At 46.7% G+C, this 22,459-nt stretch overlaps 1 protein-coding gene across 4 annotated transcripts in view; it reads right to left on the reverse strand.

The window, feature by feature from the left end:
* The window catches only part of FAM169B (Protein), an 84,116-nt gene that overhangs the window by 43,851 nt on the left and 17,806 nt on the right, over positions 1-22,459 (reverse strand). For 3 of the 4 annotated variants that reach the window (XR_003428014.1, XM_027083181.1, XM_027083180.1), the window contains exons 2-3: positions 19,622-19,755; positions 16,247-16,346 (exon numbers count right to left, since the gene is read on the reverse strand). Coding sequence is in view for 3 of the 4 variants with exons in the window: in XM_027083181.1 (XP_026938982.1) it covers positions 16,247-16,346; positions 19,622-19,755 (234 nt within the window). In the remaining variant the exon portion in view is untranslated. The remainder of the gene's footprint in view (positions 1-16,246; positions 16,347-19,621; positions 19,756-22,459) is intronic. The other variant, XM_027083182.1, reaches the window with a different exon arrangement.

Consider the following 22,459-nt stretch of genomic DNA (forward strand, 5'->3'; position numbering starts at 1 on the left):
CAATACCATTTACATTAGCACCCCTCAAAAATGAGATACTTAGGCTTATACAAAATGAAATACTTAGATTTATGCAATCTAACAAAAATATGTGTAAGAGCTATACAAGGAAAATTACAAAACTCTGATTAACAAAATCAAATAAAAACTAAAGAGATATTCTATGTTCTCGAATAGGAAACCTCGATATTATCAAAATGTCAGTTCTTCCCAACTTGACCTATAGGTTCAATGCAATTCCAATCAAAATCCCAAGAAGTTATTTTGTGGATTTCACCAAAATGATTCTAAAGTTTACATAGAGAGGCCAAAGACAACACTGAAGGAGAACAAACTTGGAGGACTGACACTACTCAACTTCAAGACTTACTATAAAGCTACAGTAACCCAGACAGTGTGGTATCAGTGGAAGACAGATCAATGGAACAGAATGTAGAGCCCAGAAATAGACCCACGCAAACGTAGTCAACTTCTATTTGGTCAACTTTGACAGAGAAGCAAAGGCAACACAATGGAACAAAGATAGTCCTTCCAACAAATGGTGCTGGAACAACCGGACATCCACACACATAAAAATAAATCTCAACACAGACCTTTCACTCTACTCTTCACAGCCATCTCAACAAACGTAAACCAGTGCTGACGGAGAGCAAGACAACATAAGACATTTTGGATACATCCCTATGGACCTGGTGTAGGGAGAACACAGACTTCAGAGCCAGGTGGGGTTCAGATTCCAGCTTCTTCAAGGTGTGACCTTCACCCTTCCCCCACCTCGAGTCCCCCACCTGTCACATGGAGCCCACGACATCCTCTCACCTGGCCGTTATGCAGATTTGGTGAAAGAGCTCACTTCACCAAACTGCTTTGCCCAAAGGGAAGCTTTTCAGTGGTGTCCAAAAGCTTCCTCCACCTGCTTCAAGTGTTGCTCTGGGATTCCAAAGAAGTATGAAAAGCCCTTTGTTATTTGCTGGCTTTTGTCAGCGACACAATGGAAGCTGCTTGCTAACACTGGGTTTCTTCCTGGGAGCTCCCTCTCCAAACTTTCTGCTCTGGTTTGCAGGGAAATGTCTGTCTTTCTTCCCCAGCTTGATTGCTGCCATCCTATCTGCTGCCTCCCAACGTGAGTGGGGACACATTCCTACTCACCACGTTTGCTCACGACTGGTCCTTTTCCATCAGGGTGCATTAAGCCAACCATCATGTCCCTCACTTCCTCCTTCCAGGGCTGTGGGGACACATCATGCCTGATCAAGGCACACACTTTCACCTGCCCAGAACCTCCCAACAAGATTTTTTTTTTTTTAAAAGGGCTTCAAATGCTTGGCTTTTTATTTATTTATTTATTTATTTATTTATTTATTTTTGGCTGTGTTGGGTCTTCGTTTCTGTGCGAGGGCTTTCTCTAGTTGTGGCAAGCGGGGGCCACTCTTCATCGTGGTGCGCGGGCCTCTCAATATCGCGGCCTCTCGTTGCAGAGCACAGGCTCCAGACGCGCAGGCTCAGTAGTTGTGGCTCACGGGCCCAGTTGCTCCGCGGCATGTGGGATCTTCCCAGACCAGGGCTCGAATCCGAGTCCCCTGCATTAGCAGGCAGACTCTCAACGACTGCGCCACCAGGGAAGCCCCCAACAAGATTTTTAAACCTTTCATCTTGCCTAAGATTTCTTAATGGAGCTAATTCCTTTTTTATTTAAATATTTTTAAATCAATCAATACAACAAACATTTTTTAAAAGTTAGTGTGATTTTTCCACAGTACAGGTCAGGGAGAGCTGATTGTCACCCGTCACCTTGGATGGGTGGGCTGTGGCAGTGGGGAGCTGTCCTGACAAGGACTTTGAGGCCACCGTCCAGCTCAGCAAGGAGGAGCACTGTAGAGATCAACACCCAGCAGGGAGCACTGGGCTCATGTGGCCGTGCTTGCTGTCCCTCCTCATCTGCCCAGCACCAAGGATGCAGGAGGCAGCAAAGTGGCTCAGGACCCTGCAGAGGTCACAATTCTGAAGCACATGGTGCTCATCCAACCCACATGTTGAGCAGCTATTATGTACAGAGCACATAATAAATCCACTGGAGGAATTAAATTTAGACTCTGGCTTAAGACACTTACAGCTTGGAGGAGGAGACAGTGCCTGGGACGCAAAGCACCTCTGGCCAGGGAGGGGTTGGGGGCCGTATCCTGCAGACCACCAGTGGCCGCCATGCTTCAGAGGAGAGGGACATGACCTGATTACTGTTTTAAAGTAATAATATTCACCAGAACCACATGTCCAAGCATCCACCAAGCGTCTGGCTGACTTTTTTTCAGGTGAGGCTCAGAAGGGTTAAGAACTCAAGATCAAGTGCCTGTAAACAGCAGTGTTGGGACTGGATGAGAACTGGCTCTCACTGACTCCAGAGCCCCCGCTCTAACCTCTATACTCCAGGTGAAGAATGGACAAAGAGACAAGGGGACAGAGCTGAGTCCAGACTCCATGAAGGCCGACAGAGTAGGGAAGACAAAGATGAGAGGAGAGACAAGGAGGCGACAAGCCAAGACAGCGATGAGAAAGGAGAGGCCGGCACAGAAAGACCTGAACAGAGTGGACCTCGTTTTGCACGTCAAGACGGGGAGGAGGGCTGCCATTTACACAGCGAACACTGACAAGTTCAGGCACTGTACTTGGCACCAGGGATCTAGGGCAGAAGACACTGCCCAGCAGGAGTGAGACAGGTCACCAGGCCAGGACCACACAGACCATGACCAGCGCCCAAGATGGAAGCAGCATCAGGCACCTGCTCAAGGGCTACGTCTTCATCCATTCATGCTGCTGTGACAAATTCCACAGTCTGGGTGGCTTATAACAACATAAATTTACTTCTCACATTTCTGGACTGGAAGTCTGAGATCAGGGTGCCAGCATGGCCAGGTTCTGATGAGAGCCCTTCTGGGTTGCAGACAGCTGACTTCCCACGGTGTCCTTATTCGAGGGGACTCCACCCTCATGACCTAAGCACCTCCCAAAGGCCCCACATCCCAACCCCATTACATGGGCTTAGGATTTCAACATATAAATTTGCTGGGTGACACAAATATTCAGACCATAGCAAGCTGTCTGGAAGGGCTAGGCAGAGTTCCAAGAATAGGCCTGAGCCAGACGGGGCTCCGGTGCTGGGGTCTCTGGGGACCAGGTTGAGGTACTGGCTTTGTCAGTCTCTGGAGGAGTCCAATCGATGCGAGACATGATCAGAGTGGTGGTTTAGAGACAGAACAGTTGGGTTATGCCCAGGTGGGAAGAATTAGTCCTTTAGAAATTAAGAAGAAAAAAAGAAAAAGGTTATTTGAGAAGGATCACACTGGATTCGGGTGTAGGTAAGGCTGGAGACAAGGAGGGCAATGGGAGCCTGTGGTCATCCAGCCAAGAAGTAAGGAGGGGATGAGTGCAGCAGTCATGCTGGCAGGGAGGGAGATGCTCGGGTGGCAGAAAAGACCACCTGGGAATCAAACTGGTCCTAAGGCAGAAGAGAGAGGGAAGGCAGGACAGCAGCCAGCTCCCAAGCTTGAGAAGAAGCACGCAGGTGTCTCCACCAGGAGGAAGTGAGGACGAGGAAGAGGTGTGAGGGTTTCAGTTTTGAAATGCCTGTTAGAGATAGCAACGTCAGGGTGGCCAGCAGGTGGCTGGATACACAGCCAGAGGTGAGCAGAGACAGAGAAGGCCCATTCCCCACACCATCATAGCAACCAAGGAGGGAGGACCTCTCATGCGCACGCTTGCACACGCGCACACACCCCTCCCACACACACACACACCCTACCTCCCCACAATAACTGCAAGCTGTTTACATACTGGCCCATGGTTTACACTTCTTCAGTCACAACCAAAGGAGCTTCAGGTCTGCCTGTTACCCCCCACCAGCCTCCCCCAATGGCTCCCCTGGAGTCTAAGCTGCCACTGCCCTGTTACAAATCTAAGAAATATGTACTTCCCCCAAAAAAGAGCACAGTTAAACCAAAGTGACAGGCCATCTTCCCAAAAGCAAAATACACGTAGGAAAAAAATGCTGAAAAGTTCTGGCAGAGGACAGCACATAAACACATTCCAAGGCATTGCATGACTTTTATGCAACATTGACTGAGCCGGTCAATAATTTAAGGGGAGGGGAAAAATACGCAAGTTGACATAGCAACTGTCATATCGCATTACTCGGGCTACCATTTCCATACAGATGTCTTCCTTAGAGGAAAACGCTTCCCCAGATGCCCTGTGAACTTGGGCACCTCTTTGCCAGGGAGAAGGAAACATCTGGTTTGTAGTATATCTGCATCAGCTTCCCTGTGGTTCTTAGGCCCTTCTTGCCTTCGGCGACTTTGTTTCCGTGAGTGGAGATTTTAACTCCAGGAAGACCAGGTAAGATGAGGTGCCTGGATCCTGAGGCACAGCTGGACAGCAAGGTGTTGGAGGCCGAAAGAAGCCCACACCAGAGCTAGTCTATCTAGGAAAGGCATCTTAAAATCACAGGCCGTACCAAGGCAAGTACAGCAAGTTTCTCAGGGTTGGGGGAAGCACAGAGAGGTGCAGACAGCCCAAGCTGCAGTGGTAAAGCCCTAGGATGCCTCAGAGAAGCGCCCCCAACCCCGCACATCCGTGACTCTTGGAATATTTTCCTTGGAGCTTCTCTGTTTTCCAAATACCATTAGTCCCTTGGTAAGAATGACATGTTTTTTGTTTGTGGGATGCTGTTTTCCCCTACATTGACATCCAACTCACAGTAAGTGTCATAAATTAATAGGGAATAAAGAAGGAAATCCCAAACAATAGCCAACATGTGCTCCCAAACACACAGCGCTGTCACTGCAAATAGCTCTTCCATCCGCATCCGTCACGGCCCACGGAAAACAGAACTCTCCTGGTTTCTAGCACGGAGCTCTCTTAGCTTATGTGAAGTCAGGTCCCACTCAACCTGGGGGCCACCTGACACCGGCTGAGCTGGCACAGCCCCACGGGCGCCTTAGCCACCACGAGAAGCAGGTATTTAAATCGAGCCTGAATTTCTGGCCAGAACTCTTTCCCCCAAACTGTCAAACCCACTTAAGCGGGACTCCCCCATGTAGAAGGTTGGGAGGATGGGATCCATTTCAGGCTAATGTCTACCTCTCCTTTATTCAAAATGCAAGCACAGACTTAAACGTAAAGATTCAACGTCCATGGGATCACGGGAGGCTGCACCAACGAGGCTGCTAATCAGGCGGTCCCTGAACCCTTGGGGTTCGTGAGTCCGCGGGGGTCATCACACTTCAAAGCCAGGAAAACTGTAATTAGTTCTCCACATGCTGAAACTCAGACTTCACCAGGGCAACGAGCCTCTCCTCCACTCCTGCCATATTAGCTTGGTTTTTACCAGAGATATTAAAAACCACTTCACTGACTCAGGTCCACAGGTTCATCCTGCTAACAGAGCTGGGTTTAGCCCCATCCATCCCACTCACCGGGAGGCCTGACCTCTCCCTTCAAGGCCAACAGGGGACCAGGAGCTGCTCTAGCTGGGTGCTCCCTTCCTGAAGGTCAGAAATTCACAGCGCCTCCCCCTACCCCATCTTCTGGCCTTTCCTCCAACCCCTCCCCCAAATCTGGGCAGCCTTCTCAGGGGTGAGGAACGTCCCAGAAAGGGCCTTCCAGTTCTGCAGAAGTTCTCTGGGCATCTCAGGGCATCTCAGTTTCCACCCACCCACCCCTCCTGAACCACCACCCACCTGCCCCAAACGCAGCCCAGAGAAGGCCTGGCCCCAGGCCCGCTGTGTCACAATCACCTCTCAGCCCACGACAGCCACCAGGAAGGCGGCTACACAGCGGCTCTGGTTTCAACTGAATGTTTGCCTTGGCTCTCGCTGTCACTGCAGGCCTAGAATGGGCATGCTTTTCCAGGAAAAAATCATCATTTTTTGATTCCCTGCTTGTTTTTCTCAGGGTGCACATGACACGCAATCACCAAAAGCCATAAATAAATTAGCAGCAATTTGAAGGATGAGTGTTATGCTTGGTCACAAAACGTCCTGGAAGCAGGCTGGGGGGATAGATGTTCCAATCAGGGAAGTCAGCGTGTGGTAACAAACACAAACAGCCGTCCCTCTGTCCTCTCTCTCCGCAAGGACCCCGCTTTCTGTTTCTCAGCCTCGACACTTCCCCTGCACAGGGAATTCACAACACACCCTCCAGGAAGAAAGAGCCAAGAACGGCTGCAAAGTGATGTACACCTGGGATCCAGGTCCCTGCCCGGACCCCTCCTTCAATTTGACAGCCCACAGACCCTGCAGAGGAGCTCAGGTTGCCCTCGCCCCAAGCTCTTCCTTCCAGATCACCCAGCAGTGTTGCCCCAGCCGGAACCCCAGTCATTTCCAGGCCTCCCTCCTTGGCCCCTCCAATTCATCCCAAATCCTGTCGTTTCCACTATTTCACCAACCCGAGTTCTCCCCACCGGGCGAGGCCTCAGCATCTCTCCTGTGGGCGCTCCCAGACTCCTGGACACTCAACACTTGTCCTCCCTTCTCTCCATCCTTCCTTCCGATCATGACTAAGGCATTCTTCGAAGGGCTGAGATCCAAAGGCGGACCCCTCTCCAGCCCCAGTCCCCACCCATCCTCCATAACGTCACCAGGCATCTGGCCAGCTCCCCTCAGCATGGCCTCCCCACCAGGCAGGGGCCAGGAGTGTAGAGAAGGCTTTATGAAAGGAAGCTGCAAAACGTTCAGAGAAGGGGTCAGTAAGACTCAGAGCCAGAGTCTGTAAGGTGGGGCACTGCCTGGGATGAGGGGGCCTACTTTCCAGATTCCATGCGCCTCCACGGGTACTGCTTCACGTCCAGAGCACCCAGCCCTGCAGGGCAGAGGAGCAGCTGTGTGACCACTGTGTGACCACCAGTCGGCCTGGACAGTGGGAGAGGAGAACAGAGGTCCCGGTGAGCGGGCAGTGGAGAACTTCTCAGGCCTCCTACCCCATATGCTAGCCAGACAGGCACTTCCCTGCCAAGAACTCGTGCTCCTCCTACACCCAGCAATACCCAAGAGTCCCCTTATTCTGGAAGCTTCCATAGCACTGTGGCATTAGGTCTCTTTCATTTGACTCAATTATAAATAGACTTTTTTTTTTTTTTTTTTGCGGTACGCGGGCCTCTCACTGTTGTGGCCTCTCCCGTTGCGGAGCACAGGCTCCGGACGCGCAGGCTCAACGGCCATGGTTCACGGGCCCAGCCGCTCCGCGGCATGTGGGATCTTCCCGGACCGGGGCACGAACCCGTGTCCCCCGCATCGGCAGACGGACTCTCAACCACTGCGCCACCAGGGAAGCGCTAAATAGACATTTTTTAATCAGCCTCTGGACACTCGTTGCTCTGTCCTCTGATCATCAACCACTACGTTTTATGGAAGAAAAAAAAAATCAAACAGATATTGTCATAAGGAGAGCTGAAAAAAACCTGACAAGTTTCCTGACAAGGAAAGCAGGAAGAGATCATCTAGTAAAAGTATCCACGTGGCCTAGGAGCTTGCCAAGAGGGCTTCCATCAGAAAGGGTCAGATGTTAAAAGGACGAGTGCAAAGGGTGGAAGAGCCCTCCCCACAGCCAAGGTCCCCAGGCCCAGCACCATCCTGTAAGACCAAAGTAGGAAAAGCCAGGCACTGAGGAAGTTCAGGCAGGCTGGGAAGACGTTCAAGGAAACAGGACAGCTGCCTGGGTAGGCTGGCGGGACTCGGAGGGGAGAGCCCGAGGAAGAAATACAACTTAGCCAGAGGCTCTACTGGCCACAGAGAAGGCAAAGGGCCTCCAAATTAGGAGCAAGCAGCTGGAAACAGTTGAAAAGCAAAGGAGTGCATTAGCTCCTTTTAGAGAGGCATAAGCCTCAGTGAATGTACATCCCAGGGGCCAGAAGTCCTGCGAATGTGATCCTGAAGTTGTAACCTTTAGTCGCTGAGAGCATGAGATGCCGGAAGGGGCCAGAAAGACACATGAGCCAGTGCCATCCTGGTGTGTGTGGGGAAGGTGCAGGTCTTGGAACTAATGCCTGGTTCCCTGAACATCCCTTCCTAATGGTGGTCTAGAGTGAATTATGAAAGATGATCTGTAAGTACCCTAGAAAAGAAAGACTGGACTTAAAATCAGCATGAATTCACCAAGACCAGAAGAGACAAATTGGCCTCACTCCCTTTTCTGACGAGTGTTCTAGGCAAGTGTTAGGAGAATAATTAAACATAAGTCATCTTAATTTCAGCAGCCAGATTTCCCTCCATTCTTTTTTTTTTTTTTTTTTTTGCGGTACGCAGGCCTCTCACTGCTGTGGCCTCTCCCGTTGTGCAGCACAGGCTCCGGACATGCAGCCTCAGCGGCCATGACTCACGGGCTCAGCCGCTCCGTGGCACGTGGGATCTTCCTGGACCGGGGCACGAACCTGTGTCCCCTGCATCGGCAGGCGGACTCTCAACCACTGAGCCACCAGGGAAGCCTTCCCTCCATTCTTAACTGCAGGCATGTATTTCATAAAGTCTCTTGAAATCTCCAGAAATGTATGCTAAATAATGGGTTAGGTGTGTGTTTTGTGGTATAATAATTGCATGAATTTTTTAATAAGCATTTTTAAATACTTGTATTAAAAATAAAGAATGCACACCTTCAGAACTTCAAATGATATTAACTACACAGCCAGTAGGAAGAGTTAATATAACTGGATGAAAGGACTTACTCTTCAAAACAGGCAAAGTTTTCTTAGATTTAACAACAAAAGCACAAGCAACAAAACAACAACAAAAAACAGATAAACAGGACATGATAAAAATTTTAAACTTTTGTGTTTCTAAGGACACCATCAAGAAAGTAAAAAGATAACCCACAACATAGGAGAAAATTTTTATAAATCTGATAAGGGATAGTATCTAGAATATATAAAGAATTCTTACAACTCAAGAAGATAAATAACCCAATGCAAAAATGGGTAAAGGATCTCAATAGATAGTTCTCCAAAGAAGATATTAAAATGACCAACAGATACTTGAAAGGATGTTCAACATCATTAGTCACCAGGGATATGCAAATCAAAACCACAAGGACCCCCTGACATTGGTCTTGGCGATGATTTTTTGGACTTGACACCAAAAGCAAAGGCAACAAAAGCAAAAAAAAACAAGTGGAACTACATCAAACTAAAAAACTTCTATACAGCAAAGGAAACTGTCACCAAAATGAAAAGGTAACCTACTGAATAGGAGAAAATGTTTGCAAATCATATATTTGATAAAAGGTCCAAAACATATAAAAACTCATACAACTCAACAGCAAAAAAACAATGTGGTTAAAAAATAGGCAGAGGATCTGTGTGATGCTGTGATTTACATTAAGAAATATATATATTTGGTCTTCTTCCCATTTCTGGTGTAGTACTCCTAAAACCCTTGGAATTTCTTAAGTGATGAGAGCAGGGAAGGTGTCTCTTGTTATGTTACTGAGGTGATGTTTGGACCCACCTAAGGATGGGGGCTGGTTGCCAGAAGAACCAACCACGTGATTAGAGGGTTGGAATTTTCAGTCCCATCTGCCTGGCCTCCGGGGAGGGGCGAGAGCCTGGAGGTTGCATCAGCTGCCAATGGTCAGTGATTTCATCAATCATGCCTTTGTAATGAAGCCTCCATAAAAATCCAAAAGGACTGGGTTCAGAGAACTTCTGGGCTAGTGAACATGTGGAGGTACTGAGAGAGTGGTGAGCCTGAAGGGGGCACAGAGTCATGGGAACCTCTGATTTATAGCCAGTTGGTCAGAAGTACAGGTAAAGCGTGGGCTTGAGGCTGGTGTCTGAAGTGGGGGGCAAGGGAGTCTGGTAGGACTAAACCCCTAACCTATAGAATCTGATGGTATCTCCAGGTAGTGTCAGAATTGAGGTAAATGGAAGGACAACCAGCTGGTGCTAGAGAACTACTTGGTGCTATGGGAAACCACACACTTCCACACATTGGAAACTGAATCTCAGAATACATTTAATCTGAAAAGATATTTTCCAAAGACATACGGATGGCCAACAGCTACATAAAAAAGTGTTCAACATCACTAATCATCAGGGAAATGGAAACCAAAACCACAAAGAAATATCACTTCACATCTGTTAGAATGGTTATTATCAAAAAGACAAGAGATAGCAAGTGTTGGTGAGGATGTAGAGAAAAGGGAACCTTTATGCACTATTGGTGGAAATGTAAGTTGGTGCAACCATTATGAAAAACAGTATGGAAGTCCCTTAAATTTTTTTAAATAGAACTACCCCATGATTCAGCAATCCCACTTCTGGGTATTTATCTGAAGAAAACAAAAACACTGACTTAAAAAGATACATGCATATATATCTACACAAAAACCTGTACAAGAATTTTCACAGCAGCATTACTCATAATAGCCAAAAGATGGAAACGACCCAAACATCCATCAATTGGTAAATCGATAAACAAAATGTGGCAAATCCATACAATGGAATAGTATTCAGCCATAAAAATAAATGAGGTACTGAAACATGCTTCAGAATGGATGATTCCTGAAGGCATTATGCAATGAAGGAAGCCAGACACACAAGTCCACACACTCCACGATTCCATTCATAGGAAATGTCCAGAACAGGCAAATCTATAGAAATGGAAGAGATTGCCTAAGGCTAAGGAGGATAGGGAAGTGGGGTTGGTTCCTTTTAGGGGTAATGAAAATTAAGTGTGGTGACAGACGCACAACTCTGTGAATATACTAAAAATCACTGAATTGTATGCTTTAAATGGGTAATTGTATGATATGTGAATTACAGCTCCATAAAACTGTTTGTTTATATATATCTATATATATAATGAGAATAATAGTAGTCCTTCCTGTGGGTTCAAAACATTGGAGGACAGAGCAATGTCTTGTTAACAAGTTTGTGATAAAAGCCCAGGGGCCGGGCATGCATGGTAATGAGCCGTCAGCTAGAGGTGAGTCAGCCTTGGGCTGGTTCTAAGGAAATGCCAAGGTAAACTGAGGCTAACTTTGTGGAAACTGAATGTCCAAGAAAAGTGAGGAATGCTCTCACCAGCCACCACTCTCCTCTCACGGTTCTCTAGAGCGCATTTCTCAGATGGCTTCTGGAGATCTTGTTAAAGGACAGATTCTGACTCAGCGGGTCTGGGTGGGGCACAAGTGCCTGCATTTCTAACAAGCTTCCCTGTGCGGTGCCATCTCGCTGCTAGGCCACGGGCCACACCTGAGTAGGAAGACAGAAAACTGAAGCTCAGAGGTGCTAAATAACTTAACCCAGGCCACCCACTCATAAAGGGCAGAAGATTTGAACTCAGGTCTACTTGACTCCAAAACCCAGCTTCTTTCCACCAGACCATCCATGACGTGGTATCTGCACACCATGTTCCAAGAGAAGCCAGATCTGAAAGAAGGATCCAGGATGTGATGGGCTCTGGAGCCCACAACAAAGGAGGAACAGCTAAAGAATGAGAAACGTGTGAGTGATCTTAAAAGAAGACTCAGGAAACATGGCAGCTGGCCTCAGGCCTAGGAAGATCTGCCCTGTGGAGCAGCCATGCCCACCTACCTGGATGGCCCCCGTAGGGGCACTAGGCCAATGAGGAGACACACGAGCATATCAGTTTGGGCTCTTTAAGAAGAACGTTCTAATAGAGCTGTCCCGGAACAGGCCAGGCTCTCCCAGACTACAAGCCGGTGCCCCAGACAACACCTTCATGATTCTGATATATCTCTATACTACCTTCTTAGCCCTACCATAAAAGAGGCATCATTTGCTATGATTATAAAAATAAATCTTACTATGATAAATCTTTAAAGTCTAGCTAAGGGTGCTCAGCTGGGAGACCTATTTTCTTTTTTTTTTAAAAAGGAGATTAACAAGTGTTAGCTAAGCATTAAAGCCATATTAGTAGGAAACAGAATCTCTTTCCTTGATATATTTAAAATTGAAATAAAATTCAAAAGATCATCCTTTTTCTCCTTCTGAAATTCAGCTGTACCACCTAAAATCATCTTGGAAAGCACTGGACCTAATGATCTAAACACCCTTTCAACTGTGAGCTTCTGGAACCTTGTCTCCCTTCTCTAAAGCTAAATAGCCCTAGTTTCCTCGAGCCTTGTTCAAATGGTTTCAAGCCCTCTCAACCCCCCCAGTTGCTCTCCACGGATAAGCACCAGTTTGTTTCAGCTGCATCCTGAGCAGCAACCAAAGAGAATGGGGCTGTAATTGAGCTGGAACATTATGCTTCCATTAAGGCAGCCCCAGGTTCCATCTGCTTTCCAGCAGCCCACTGCAATGTCCAGGCTCACTGCGCTTCCAAGGATGACAACTGCCACCTGTTTCTTTTTAGCCAGGTGGTGTAGAGGTACATCCTCCCCAGCACATCCTTGATCTCTGGCTGCTTTTGGATGGACTGCATGACATTAACCAACGAGGCAGTTTTGGATTAGTAGAAAGAACAATGGTCTTACCATTAGAGTAGTTCAAAAACAGATTAGATTGCCCTAGTGTGGTGTTACCTTCTTCTCCGTGATGTTTGCAAGCAGAATCCATCAGGGAGGTAATTCAGTTGCCAAAGTTTGGCCAGCAGTTGACAAGAAGGCCTCCCATTCTAAAACCCTGTGCTTCTATAACACAGCACTCAAAGACAGAGAAGAACATGCAAAAGTGCACCACGATGGAAGAATACTTCTAATTTCACGCCTACTCTCTGCCCTAGATGGTCCAAAGCATCAGATTTTCTGCCACAAATCATTTCATCCTCACAACCTTGTGAAGTAGCTAAGATGCCCCCATTTTGCAAATGACCAAACTGAGACTTGGAGAGGCCAAATCACTTATCCGGGTCACTCAGTCAGTTGTCAGAGCCAGTTCGCCAAGTCTGTTGAATCTGATGCCAAAGTCCGGGTTCATCAATTCTATTCTGCAGGTCCCAGGAATAAATGAGAGAAGCAAAAGGCCATCAGTTGATGGGAATCTGGAATGCCAGGATAAGCAGTTTTGATTTAATATAGGAGGTAAGAAAAGACTACTTTTTTGATGAGGAGAGTTATATTTTTAATCTTTGTAAACACTTGAGTTCAGTTAATAATTTAAAAATAAGAGGAATAGTAAAACAAGGGGAAATAAATGCAAGATAGGGCCGTGGGGAGGTACAAAACAACTAAGGAAGGGAGGGTTCTTGGCAGCCTTCGGCTGTGTGCCTTCGGCTGTGTGCCTTCGGCTGTGTCCCCTCGGTGACAGAAACCAGCCACTGATTAGAGAAACAGTCAAGCATGAGCCCCGCAGGGAACAGCCAGACAGAACGAGGGCACGTACTTCACAAACCACCTTCACGGAAGGCACATCCCCAGTTTCTTACAGGGGAAAGCTGGACAGCTGCATTGCAGGCAGACCTCATTTTACTGTGCTTCACTTTATTGCATTTTTTTTACAAATCGAAGGTTTGTGTCAACCCTATGTCAGCGTCATTTTCCCAACAGCAATTGCTCACTTTACATCTTTGTGTCACATTTTGGTCATTCTCGCAATATTTCAAACTCTTTCGTTATTATTACATGTGTTATGATGATCTGTGATCAGTGATTTTTGATGTTACTACTACAAAAAGATTACTATGACTTGCTGAAGGCTCAGATGATGGTCAGCTTTTTTAGCAATAAAGTGTTTTCAATTAAGGTGTGTACATTGTTTCCTTAGACATAATGCTACTGCACACTTAACAGACTACAGTATAGGGTAAATATAACTTTTCTATATTTGAGAAACCAAAGAATTCGTGTGACTCTCTTTACTGCCATATTCGTTTTACTGCAGTGGTCCGGAACCTGCGCAACGTCTCTGAGGTCTGCCTTAACTCAGTAGCCCGCCAGGAATATTAACTACTTGCCACCAGGGAATTCACAACTCCAGGATGTTTTTCATTTGCTCGCAGGGTTATTGGAAGTTACTATGATGGATTCAATCAGCTTACCAATAATTAACTCATACACGGGCTTATCAAACAGCTCTGATCCCTTTAGCTTCCATCTAACCACACAAACACAAGGCCTTCACAAATATAATTGGAAAATTATAAAGTAACCAGGGACAGCCTTCTTGATGGTCACAGCTAAGCACATAACTGAAGTGGCACATGTGTCAAAGCTGTGAAGAGGCTCTATGGTACCATCGGCTGCTTCGGAGTCCACGTGTTTCAAGACACAAGAGGTGCATTTACATATCGTGCCTGCTTCAAAATACCAGACTAAAGAGCATGAGGTGTGGATAACACCTGAGTGCTTTTTGGAAATCACGCAAAATTGCAGCAACCATCATAGAGCCCCAGCAGCAGGAAAACGTTTGGAAACTTTATTTAAAGTTCTATGAAATATAAAGAAAGGTCCAGAGTGAGATTTCTTGGAGCTTATGAATATTTATTATAATACATTCTTGAAAACGATCAAAAAATTAAGTACAATAGAAATAGGAAACAGATTTTTATGAGTCAGTCATATATTTGCATTTTGCAAATTGCAGTTAAAGACCTATAACCAGAATAGTGTTAAATGCCAAAAAAAGGCAGAGGGAGGGCTGCTGATATTTGGACATTTTCTTAAAACTGGCAAATGAGGGGCTTCCCCGGTGGCGCAGTGGTTGAGAGTCCGCCTGCCGATGCAGGGGACACGGGTTCGTGCCCCGGTCCGGGAAGATCCCACATGCCGCAGAGCGGCTGGGCCCGTGAGCCATGGCCGCTGAGCCTGCGCGTCCGGAGCCTGTGCTCCGCAACGGGAGAGGCCACAGCAGTGAGAGGCCCGCATACCGCAAAAAAAAAAAAAAACAAACAAACAAAAAAAAAACTGGCAAATGATATTTTCAGAGTTTTTTGACAATCTGTTTCCCAAGGAGTGCACATCCTGTTACTTTCACTAACCTGGTGCCAGCTGGAGTCACAAATTCAAGGCAATGTCAAAGGCCTGGGGTTATCATAATCCCTTTGTTCAACCAGGGCTTGACCTGACAGGAGTAGGAGATGTCCTGAACCTTGACCAGAAAGCTCTCACACACAGCTCAGCCACCCCCAGCCCTGGAGCAAGGAGGAGGCTTCGCCAACATGCCCAAAACTCCCAGACAGCTAGCTAAGCACACTCGTGTCTCAGGATTAGTAACAAGAGAAGCGTTAACAACCATCTACGTGGTGAATAACGTTCCCCAGTCAAGGAGGTCACCTTGGGCTTTGTGACACCCATCGAACAGGGCATCCTCTGACTACAAACCCCAGATGGACATGCGGTGTTTAAGGCAAAAGTCCATCTCCAGGGGAGCTGGAGAGCTGAAAGAGGCCCCTTTGCAAATTGTAAAGACCCATAACCCCAAACTTTCACCAGACACCACAACACTGAAAGAGGGCTAACTCACTAAGGGTTTGTTTTTTTAATTTCTTATTAGGAAAGCAATATATGGGAATTGTAGGAAATCTTTAAAACACATTAAAGTATACTAAAGGAGTAAATTTCTAAATAGGATTGAATTTGAATTGGGACTCCCTTGAGGTCAGAGACGAGGAGTTTGCTTCCAGCTCACTGGTGGCCTGGGCTCCAGGTGGACTGATAGCCTGGAACCCTCTCCAACCTCACACTGCTCACTGCCAACAGCCCCAGACCCCTGCCCTATATGCAACTGAGCACAGCCATCCACGTGTGCTCAGAGCACTCACTCCAAGAAGATGAAATTGGTCAAAAACAGGCTCTCGATAATGCAGAGGGAGAATAAATGAGTTACAGATTACATAAGTTTCACCACCAGAAACAAAACCCCACCGGATAATCACCTTGCAAAAATCCCCTACCCTACACCAGCTGACCATCAGAGGCCTCATTTCCTCATCTGTCTGGCAGGGATAAGAATGGTCCCTGTGCTTTGCAGGGCTGCGGTGACACTCCAACAAAAGGGCTCCACCCTGTGCACACAATGTTATTAATAAGAACAGTAAATGCTACCCTTAAAAGCAGCTTTGAATACTGCCACTATGGGCAAGAAGGTGTCTGGTGTCTTCAATACAAAAATCAATGTGTGTCAATAAACAGAAATCATAATGCCTTACCAGATCTCTAAAAGCTGAAAATAAACCAGTTCTGCCTTGATGTCCTTCTAAGTCCAGCCGAAGAGTACAACCATCATTTCTGAGGTGTTCGATTCCATTTGTTGTAAACAAATCAGAATCCTTGTTTATTAAATTAATGAATAACTACCAACCTGTCTTTGTGTCCTGGGGATTAACCAAGACCAAGATTTTATGTTGAGGTTCATCACAGTGCACAGTGCAAAAGCAAACAGACGAAGCTTCAAGTTTAACCTGAAAAAATAGTAAAAGCACCATTTTGTTCTGTCACCACAGTAAGGGCACAAGAAATTGCTTAACAATTAAATTAGCACAATATTCACTGAAAGAACACTGTTGCACAGAAGTTAATTTGACAGGACGGGGCTTCCCTGGTGGCACAGTGGTTAAGAATCTGCCTGCCAATGCAGGGAACACGGGTTCAAGCCCTGGTCCAGGAAGATCTCACGTGCCGCAGAGCAACTAAGCCCGTGCGCCACAATTACTGAGTCTGCGCTCTAGAGCCCACGAGCCACAACTACTAAAGCCCACGTGCCTAGAGCCCGTGCTCCGCAACAAGAGAACCCACCACGATGAGAAGCCCGAGCACCACAATGGAGACCCAACACAGCCAAAAATAAAGTAAATAAAAATAAATAATTTTTTTAAAAAATTGACAGGATGGGGGCAACATGAAAATGGAAACCTTACCCACTCTGAGCTAAACACGAGGGCAATCTGACAACGGCCCTTCCTCTATCTCCCACCCAGCAAACCTGCTCTTCCCCTTGTTCACCTGTCTGTCTATCCAAGTAAAGACTGAACATTTCCTCAGCTCACCCCCTTGCGGTCTCTCCTTCCATTCACTTCCTGCCCCAGCAGCCTTCCCCACCCGAATCCCTGTCGGGCCTCCACCTGCCAAAGCAGAAGGCCACATCCCAACCTCAGGCTGCACCTGCCAAGCCGACCTCAACTGTCCCCCTGCAGCCACTCTATGCAAACAGCCTAGACAAGCCTGCGTCCACCCGCAACGCCACTCAGGCTGCCTGCTGCCCTGGCTCGGATCCCTGCAAGCAGCCTCAAGAAACCCACACCCTCTCTGGGCCCTGCAGTCTCAGCTCTGGCTCTGAGGCAGCCCCGGGGGGAAGATCCTCAGTGCCCAGCACCCGTTTGCTCATGACCACAAGGAATATCAAGCAGCACATGCAGGGTCCCTGATGCTGGGCTGCCCCAGAGCCTTCTCTCAAGCACCCACTTGCCAAGTTCTGTTCCCGGCCATCGAACCCACTGGCCTCAGCTCCCAAAGCAAAAGGACAACACGCTCCACTCCAAAGTCTGTTTTGAAAACCGAGGAGAGTGTAAGAAAATGAGAAAAGGACGTGTCGGCTGAGTGAGGCAGGCGGGCTGCTTGTAAAAGTTTACAGCAGGCCTCCTTGGTTTCAGAGAATTGTTTCTTAACAAATCCTGAGACCCATAAACATCTTGGTGGCTCCCAGTCTTCAAGTCACCTTAACGAAGAGTCCCCCAGCTGGCTCCCCGTGGTGGCTATATGAAGCACAATTCACCCATCAGATGGCCGTTACAAGGCCATTAAAAACAATATGTACAAAGCATTGGATTAACATAGAAAGATGCTTATTATAGACAATATTGTACTCTGAGTGTGATCTGAATGTTAAAAAAGCATGCCCAGAAATAAAATCCAATGGAAACACATCAAAATGTTCACAGCAATGAACATGGGTGATTTTATTTTCTCTGTCCTTGGCTATAGTTCCCAAATAGTATACACTGAGCATATACTGTTCTATAACCAAGAAAAATCAGTAAGTAGTATTATATTTTAAATATGATAAGACAATTTCAAGACTGAAAACAGAGTTAATTATGAAAAGAAAAGACTTTGAGGAGAACCAGAGTGATGTGGTGTGGTACATCCTTGTCTTTTTTGTTTGTTTGTTTAAAAAAATGTCTCTGGTTTCAAAAAGAAAAGTTAAATTTGCTAAAAGCAATGAGGAGGTCTATCATCATCGCAAATCAGACTATTTCAAAACCTGCTAAATGGTAGGAAACTGCTACCATTTCTTAATTAATTGCTAAATTGGTAGGAAACCAAATGATTATTTTCAGGACTCTTTTTTTAGAAAGGGGAGAAGCAAATAGGTAGAAAGACATTTCAGCATTTCTATCACATTAAAACAACCTAATTTTAGTAACTGTCTTATTTTATTATGTTTTTGCTAATAACACTAAAATTATTCACTCTGTGAGCATACTACATATTGGGGGGTTTTGTTGTTGTTAAGCGATGTAATCCATAAATAAATGTGAAATAAAATCAGATAGATGACTGAAACTGCACCCTAAAGTACTTCAGCGCTAACTCTTGTATTTCGCCACACTTCTCAGATTACCTAGCATTCCCCCCCTCCCCGACTCCATCCAACAACCCTGCAGCCCACCAGCCCCGCAGTTCCCCAAGAGTAAGCCCCTAGTCTTGACTGAGAGCTTGCTTGCTTGCTGGTTTAGCTGTCACTAGGGGGCGCTGAAAGCGTGTGAGTACAGCCACCTCCCTCGGCAGATCAACAATAAGGAATCACCCATGGGAGCTGGATTCTTCCAGGAGTTAATTACAAACTAGCATCTCCAAAATCTCAAGGAAGCCACACTATATAAACTGTACAAGCCATTGTTTTAATTAACTCTGGAACAACTTCAATACAGCAAAATAAAACCCTGTCTTCCTCAACCAACTTTGCCTGCCAGAGAGCAATGATTTCTGTTATGAGTGAATCTTATTCATATAAAACAAGAAAATCTTGCCTCTTTCAACGGATCAGCCTCAAATCTGAAAAACAGGTAACCAATTTAGGTACAGCCCAAGATTCACATATTCTTTTTATTTACTTCAGGGGAGGGGGGAAGGCCTTAAAAATAACACAATTATTAAATTTCACCCACAATCCCACTGTCCTAACAAACAGTTTTCATTTCTGTCTTCTTCCAGCCCATATTCAAAATTCAATCTTATCATTGCTAAAAATCATAATTGATACAACTTCATTCCAAGTCAGAAACTTTTAGGACTAAGTCAAACCTTAGAGACTAAAGGTCAGTCAATCCCCTCATTTACAAATGGGAAAACTGAGGCCAGTCAGGCAATACACACAGCATCTCAATTAGTCCTCATAACAACAGTATGAAGTAAGCGCTGTTATTGTCCCAACTTCTGAGATGAGAATAGCAAGAGCAGAGAGGTAAAGACACTTGCTCAAGGTCACACAGCTATTAAATGGTAGGCATGGGATTCACAGCAGGCTATTTGGCTGACTGCTTTATAGAACTGGACTTATCCTCAAGACCTCAGAATCCCAATCCAGGATTCCTTTTGCTTCTCAAAGTGGAATTATTCTAGTATTTACCCCAGAAGGATTTTTTTTTTTAATCTGTAATGCTCTTTCACTAACATTCTCCTTTTTAATAATTTAGATTTTACAGAACTCTCCACCAATGAGGAAGACCACACATACCTGCTCCCCAGTGGGAAGAGAGAAAACCTCTGGTGAGGGCCATGCTCCTTCCCCAAGAGTGGCACGGTAAGCCAGAGCCGCTTCCCGATGCCCAGCAGGGTCATCTTCCAAAATATCCACTGGGTAAATGCCTGCTAGGGGAAAAAGAAGGCAAGAAATGACATGAGCTTTCCTCTATCATTGAAATAAAAGTCACTTATTTCTTGAATATGAAAAGAAAAAAGCAGCCAATTGAAACTTGCTTTAAAAATTCTGTTCACCGGGCTTCCCTGGTGGTGCAGTGGTTGAGAGTCCGCCTGGCGATGCAGGGGACACGGGTTCGTGCCTCGGCCCGGGAAGATCCCACATGCCATGGAGCAGCTGGGCCCGTGAGCCATGGCCGCTGAGCCTGCGCGTCCGGAGCCTGTGCTCCGCAGTGGGAGAGGCCACAGCAGTGAGAGGCCCGCGTACCGCCAAAAAAAAAAAATATTCTGTTCACCTGTTTTTTTTTTAAGTGAAAAAGAAAAGAGCAGTGTAGCAGCAGGAACCAAAAGAAAATAGAAGACATTCCTGATGGTGGGGTTGGCACCAACCCCAAGGAGACATGAGGTTCAATGCGAACCCTCTTAGACCACTGCAGAAACTTCCTTTCATACCCCCTAACTATCAAATGGTTTCCCAAGTATTTTCTAGTAGTGTCCTCCACCACAGCCACATGTACAAACAGGTACCCTGAGAGCTGACCCCAGCTGCTTAGAACCTTGCTAACTTTGACAAAATCCAGCCTGAGTTTTTAGTTTGCCAGCTTACATTTGCCACGAAGTTAAGATTTGTCAATTCTTCTCCTTTAATTGGACTGCTTTATTGTAAGAGAGTTTAAACGTACTAGTTAGTATGAACTATAAAACTACATGTGTAAACCGACATGGCCATTCACAGATAGACTATTGCACAGATTAATTTGCAAGTTATCTCCCAGCTCTACTCAGCATCTCTTTCTTATCACAGTACTTTTAGAGGAAAATTATATCCTCGAATAATCATACAAATTGAGAGCATACAATTCAGCTTGGAAATGGCAGTTGGTTTTCCCAGGAGATGCTGGCTCATCTCTGGCTGGCACATCCCTGAGTGGGAGGGGGCTCTGTAGCTTCTGCCCTTCCATGGTCCCCTCCTCTGATGCATTTCTGGGCCTCCTATGGTGGGAAGGGTGCCAAAGCAGCTGTCTTCTTCTTCTTCCTCTCCTCCCCCTCCCCCTCCCCCTCCTCCTCCTCTCCTCTCCTCCTCCTCCCCATCCCATCCCCCCTACTCCCCTCCTCCTCCTCCTCCTCCTCCTCTTCCTCCTCCCCCTCCCCATCCCCCTCCTCCTCCCCATCGCCCTCCCCCTCCTCCCCTCCTCCCCTTCCTCCTCCTCCTCCCCCTCCCCCCTCCTCCTCCTCCTCCTCTGCCTCCTCAAGGAAGATAAGCCTGTGCATAAACACCCACTGAAATATCAGCTTCCTACTTTCTCTCAGAATCTCCATTCCTTCTGCAGACACTTTTCAGAGAAGAGAGACTGCTCTTAGCAGCAAAAAGTTTCACGTCTCCAGTTCACCAAGCTTGCCTATGATGAATTTTACTGCTGTTGATTGGGGGCAGTGCTCATAGAAAACAGAGGATGTCAAGAGCAGGGGTGGACTAGGCCTCAGTCCTGCATGAGCCCCTCCCCCTGCCCCTGACTTTTCATGGTGAAAACATCACCAGCACACACACAGTGGCAAAGAGATGAGTAAATACTCTCCCACTATTCAATTTTTTTAAGTATTTATTTGAGTGTGAAGTGCACACCAAAAAATTACAACTATAAATGCACTGATTAAAATGTTTCAAATAAAGACATGAAAAATTAACAGTCCATTCAGTGACAATGAACAGTCAATGATGAACTTGGGGGTCTCTTTCTAAACAAGGTTGTGCCTCTAGGTAGCAGGGATATTCTGCTGTTCAAGGCACACACTTGTGGTGTGTGTGCGCATATGTGTTTTCTCTCTATACACACACATTCAAGGAAGCCCAGGCTCCTTCTCACTGTGATGGGCCAGGAAGCCCCCAGCAACTGATCAGACACAGCCCTCAAGCTGAACCTCTACGCCCTCCCTACTCCTTACTGGGCCCTCCAGGAATACAGCTCAAAGCCGATGGATCCAAGCCAAGCCAGATGGTTCCTTGCTCAGGAACCACTTCAAACCTGCCACCAAACCCTCAGCCTGCATCACCTATCTCCAATCGTCCTGATGCTCTCAGTTCAAGCCCTCAGCATCTCACAATAACCTCTGGCCTCACCCCTTTCCACCCATCCTTCCTCTATCTGCCACCAATAAAAATATTGTAGCTATACCCTGGCCCCAGGTGCCAGCAGGTTGCTGAGTGCTACACACCTCTTATTTCACTGAGTCCAGCCTAACTCCAATTTACAGATGAGAAAACTGAGGCCTAAAGAGGAAACCATTTGGCTAGTCAGTGGCAACACCAGGGCATGAAGGTCTGTCTGATTTCAGAATGTGTAAAACACTCAGATGATGTTAGTGACCCCATCCAGACGGTCTCCTCTACCAAGCCTCGAAGGCCCTTTACAATCACATGCCCCCTTCCTCTGCAGCACCCCTACTCCCCAGCTCCTTCTGCCTTGCCATCTTCAAGGCCCATCTCAAACTCTAGCACACCCAGGGGCCTTCCTGGAGCCCCAAAAGGCAAGGGCTCTGTGGGTTATTGAGTCCCGTGTTAGAATCCAGCTTGGCTCAGGATGGGAATTGATGTACCTTGGCCACTTCCCCTGTGCTGCAGGGCCTTACACACCTGAACTCGGCCTTTCACATGGGT

The sequence above is a fragment of the Aethalodelphis obliquidens genome, unplaced genomic scaffold, assembly GCF_003676395.1.
Source record: "Aethalodelphis obliquidens isolate GAN/ISIS:26980383/991018 unplaced genomic scaffold, ASM367639v1 scaffold49, whole genome shotgun sequence".
In the NCBI taxonomy this organism is placed as follows: Eukaryota; Metazoa; Chordata; class Mammalia; order Artiodactyla; family Delphinidae; genus Aethalodelphis; species Aethalodelphis obliquidens.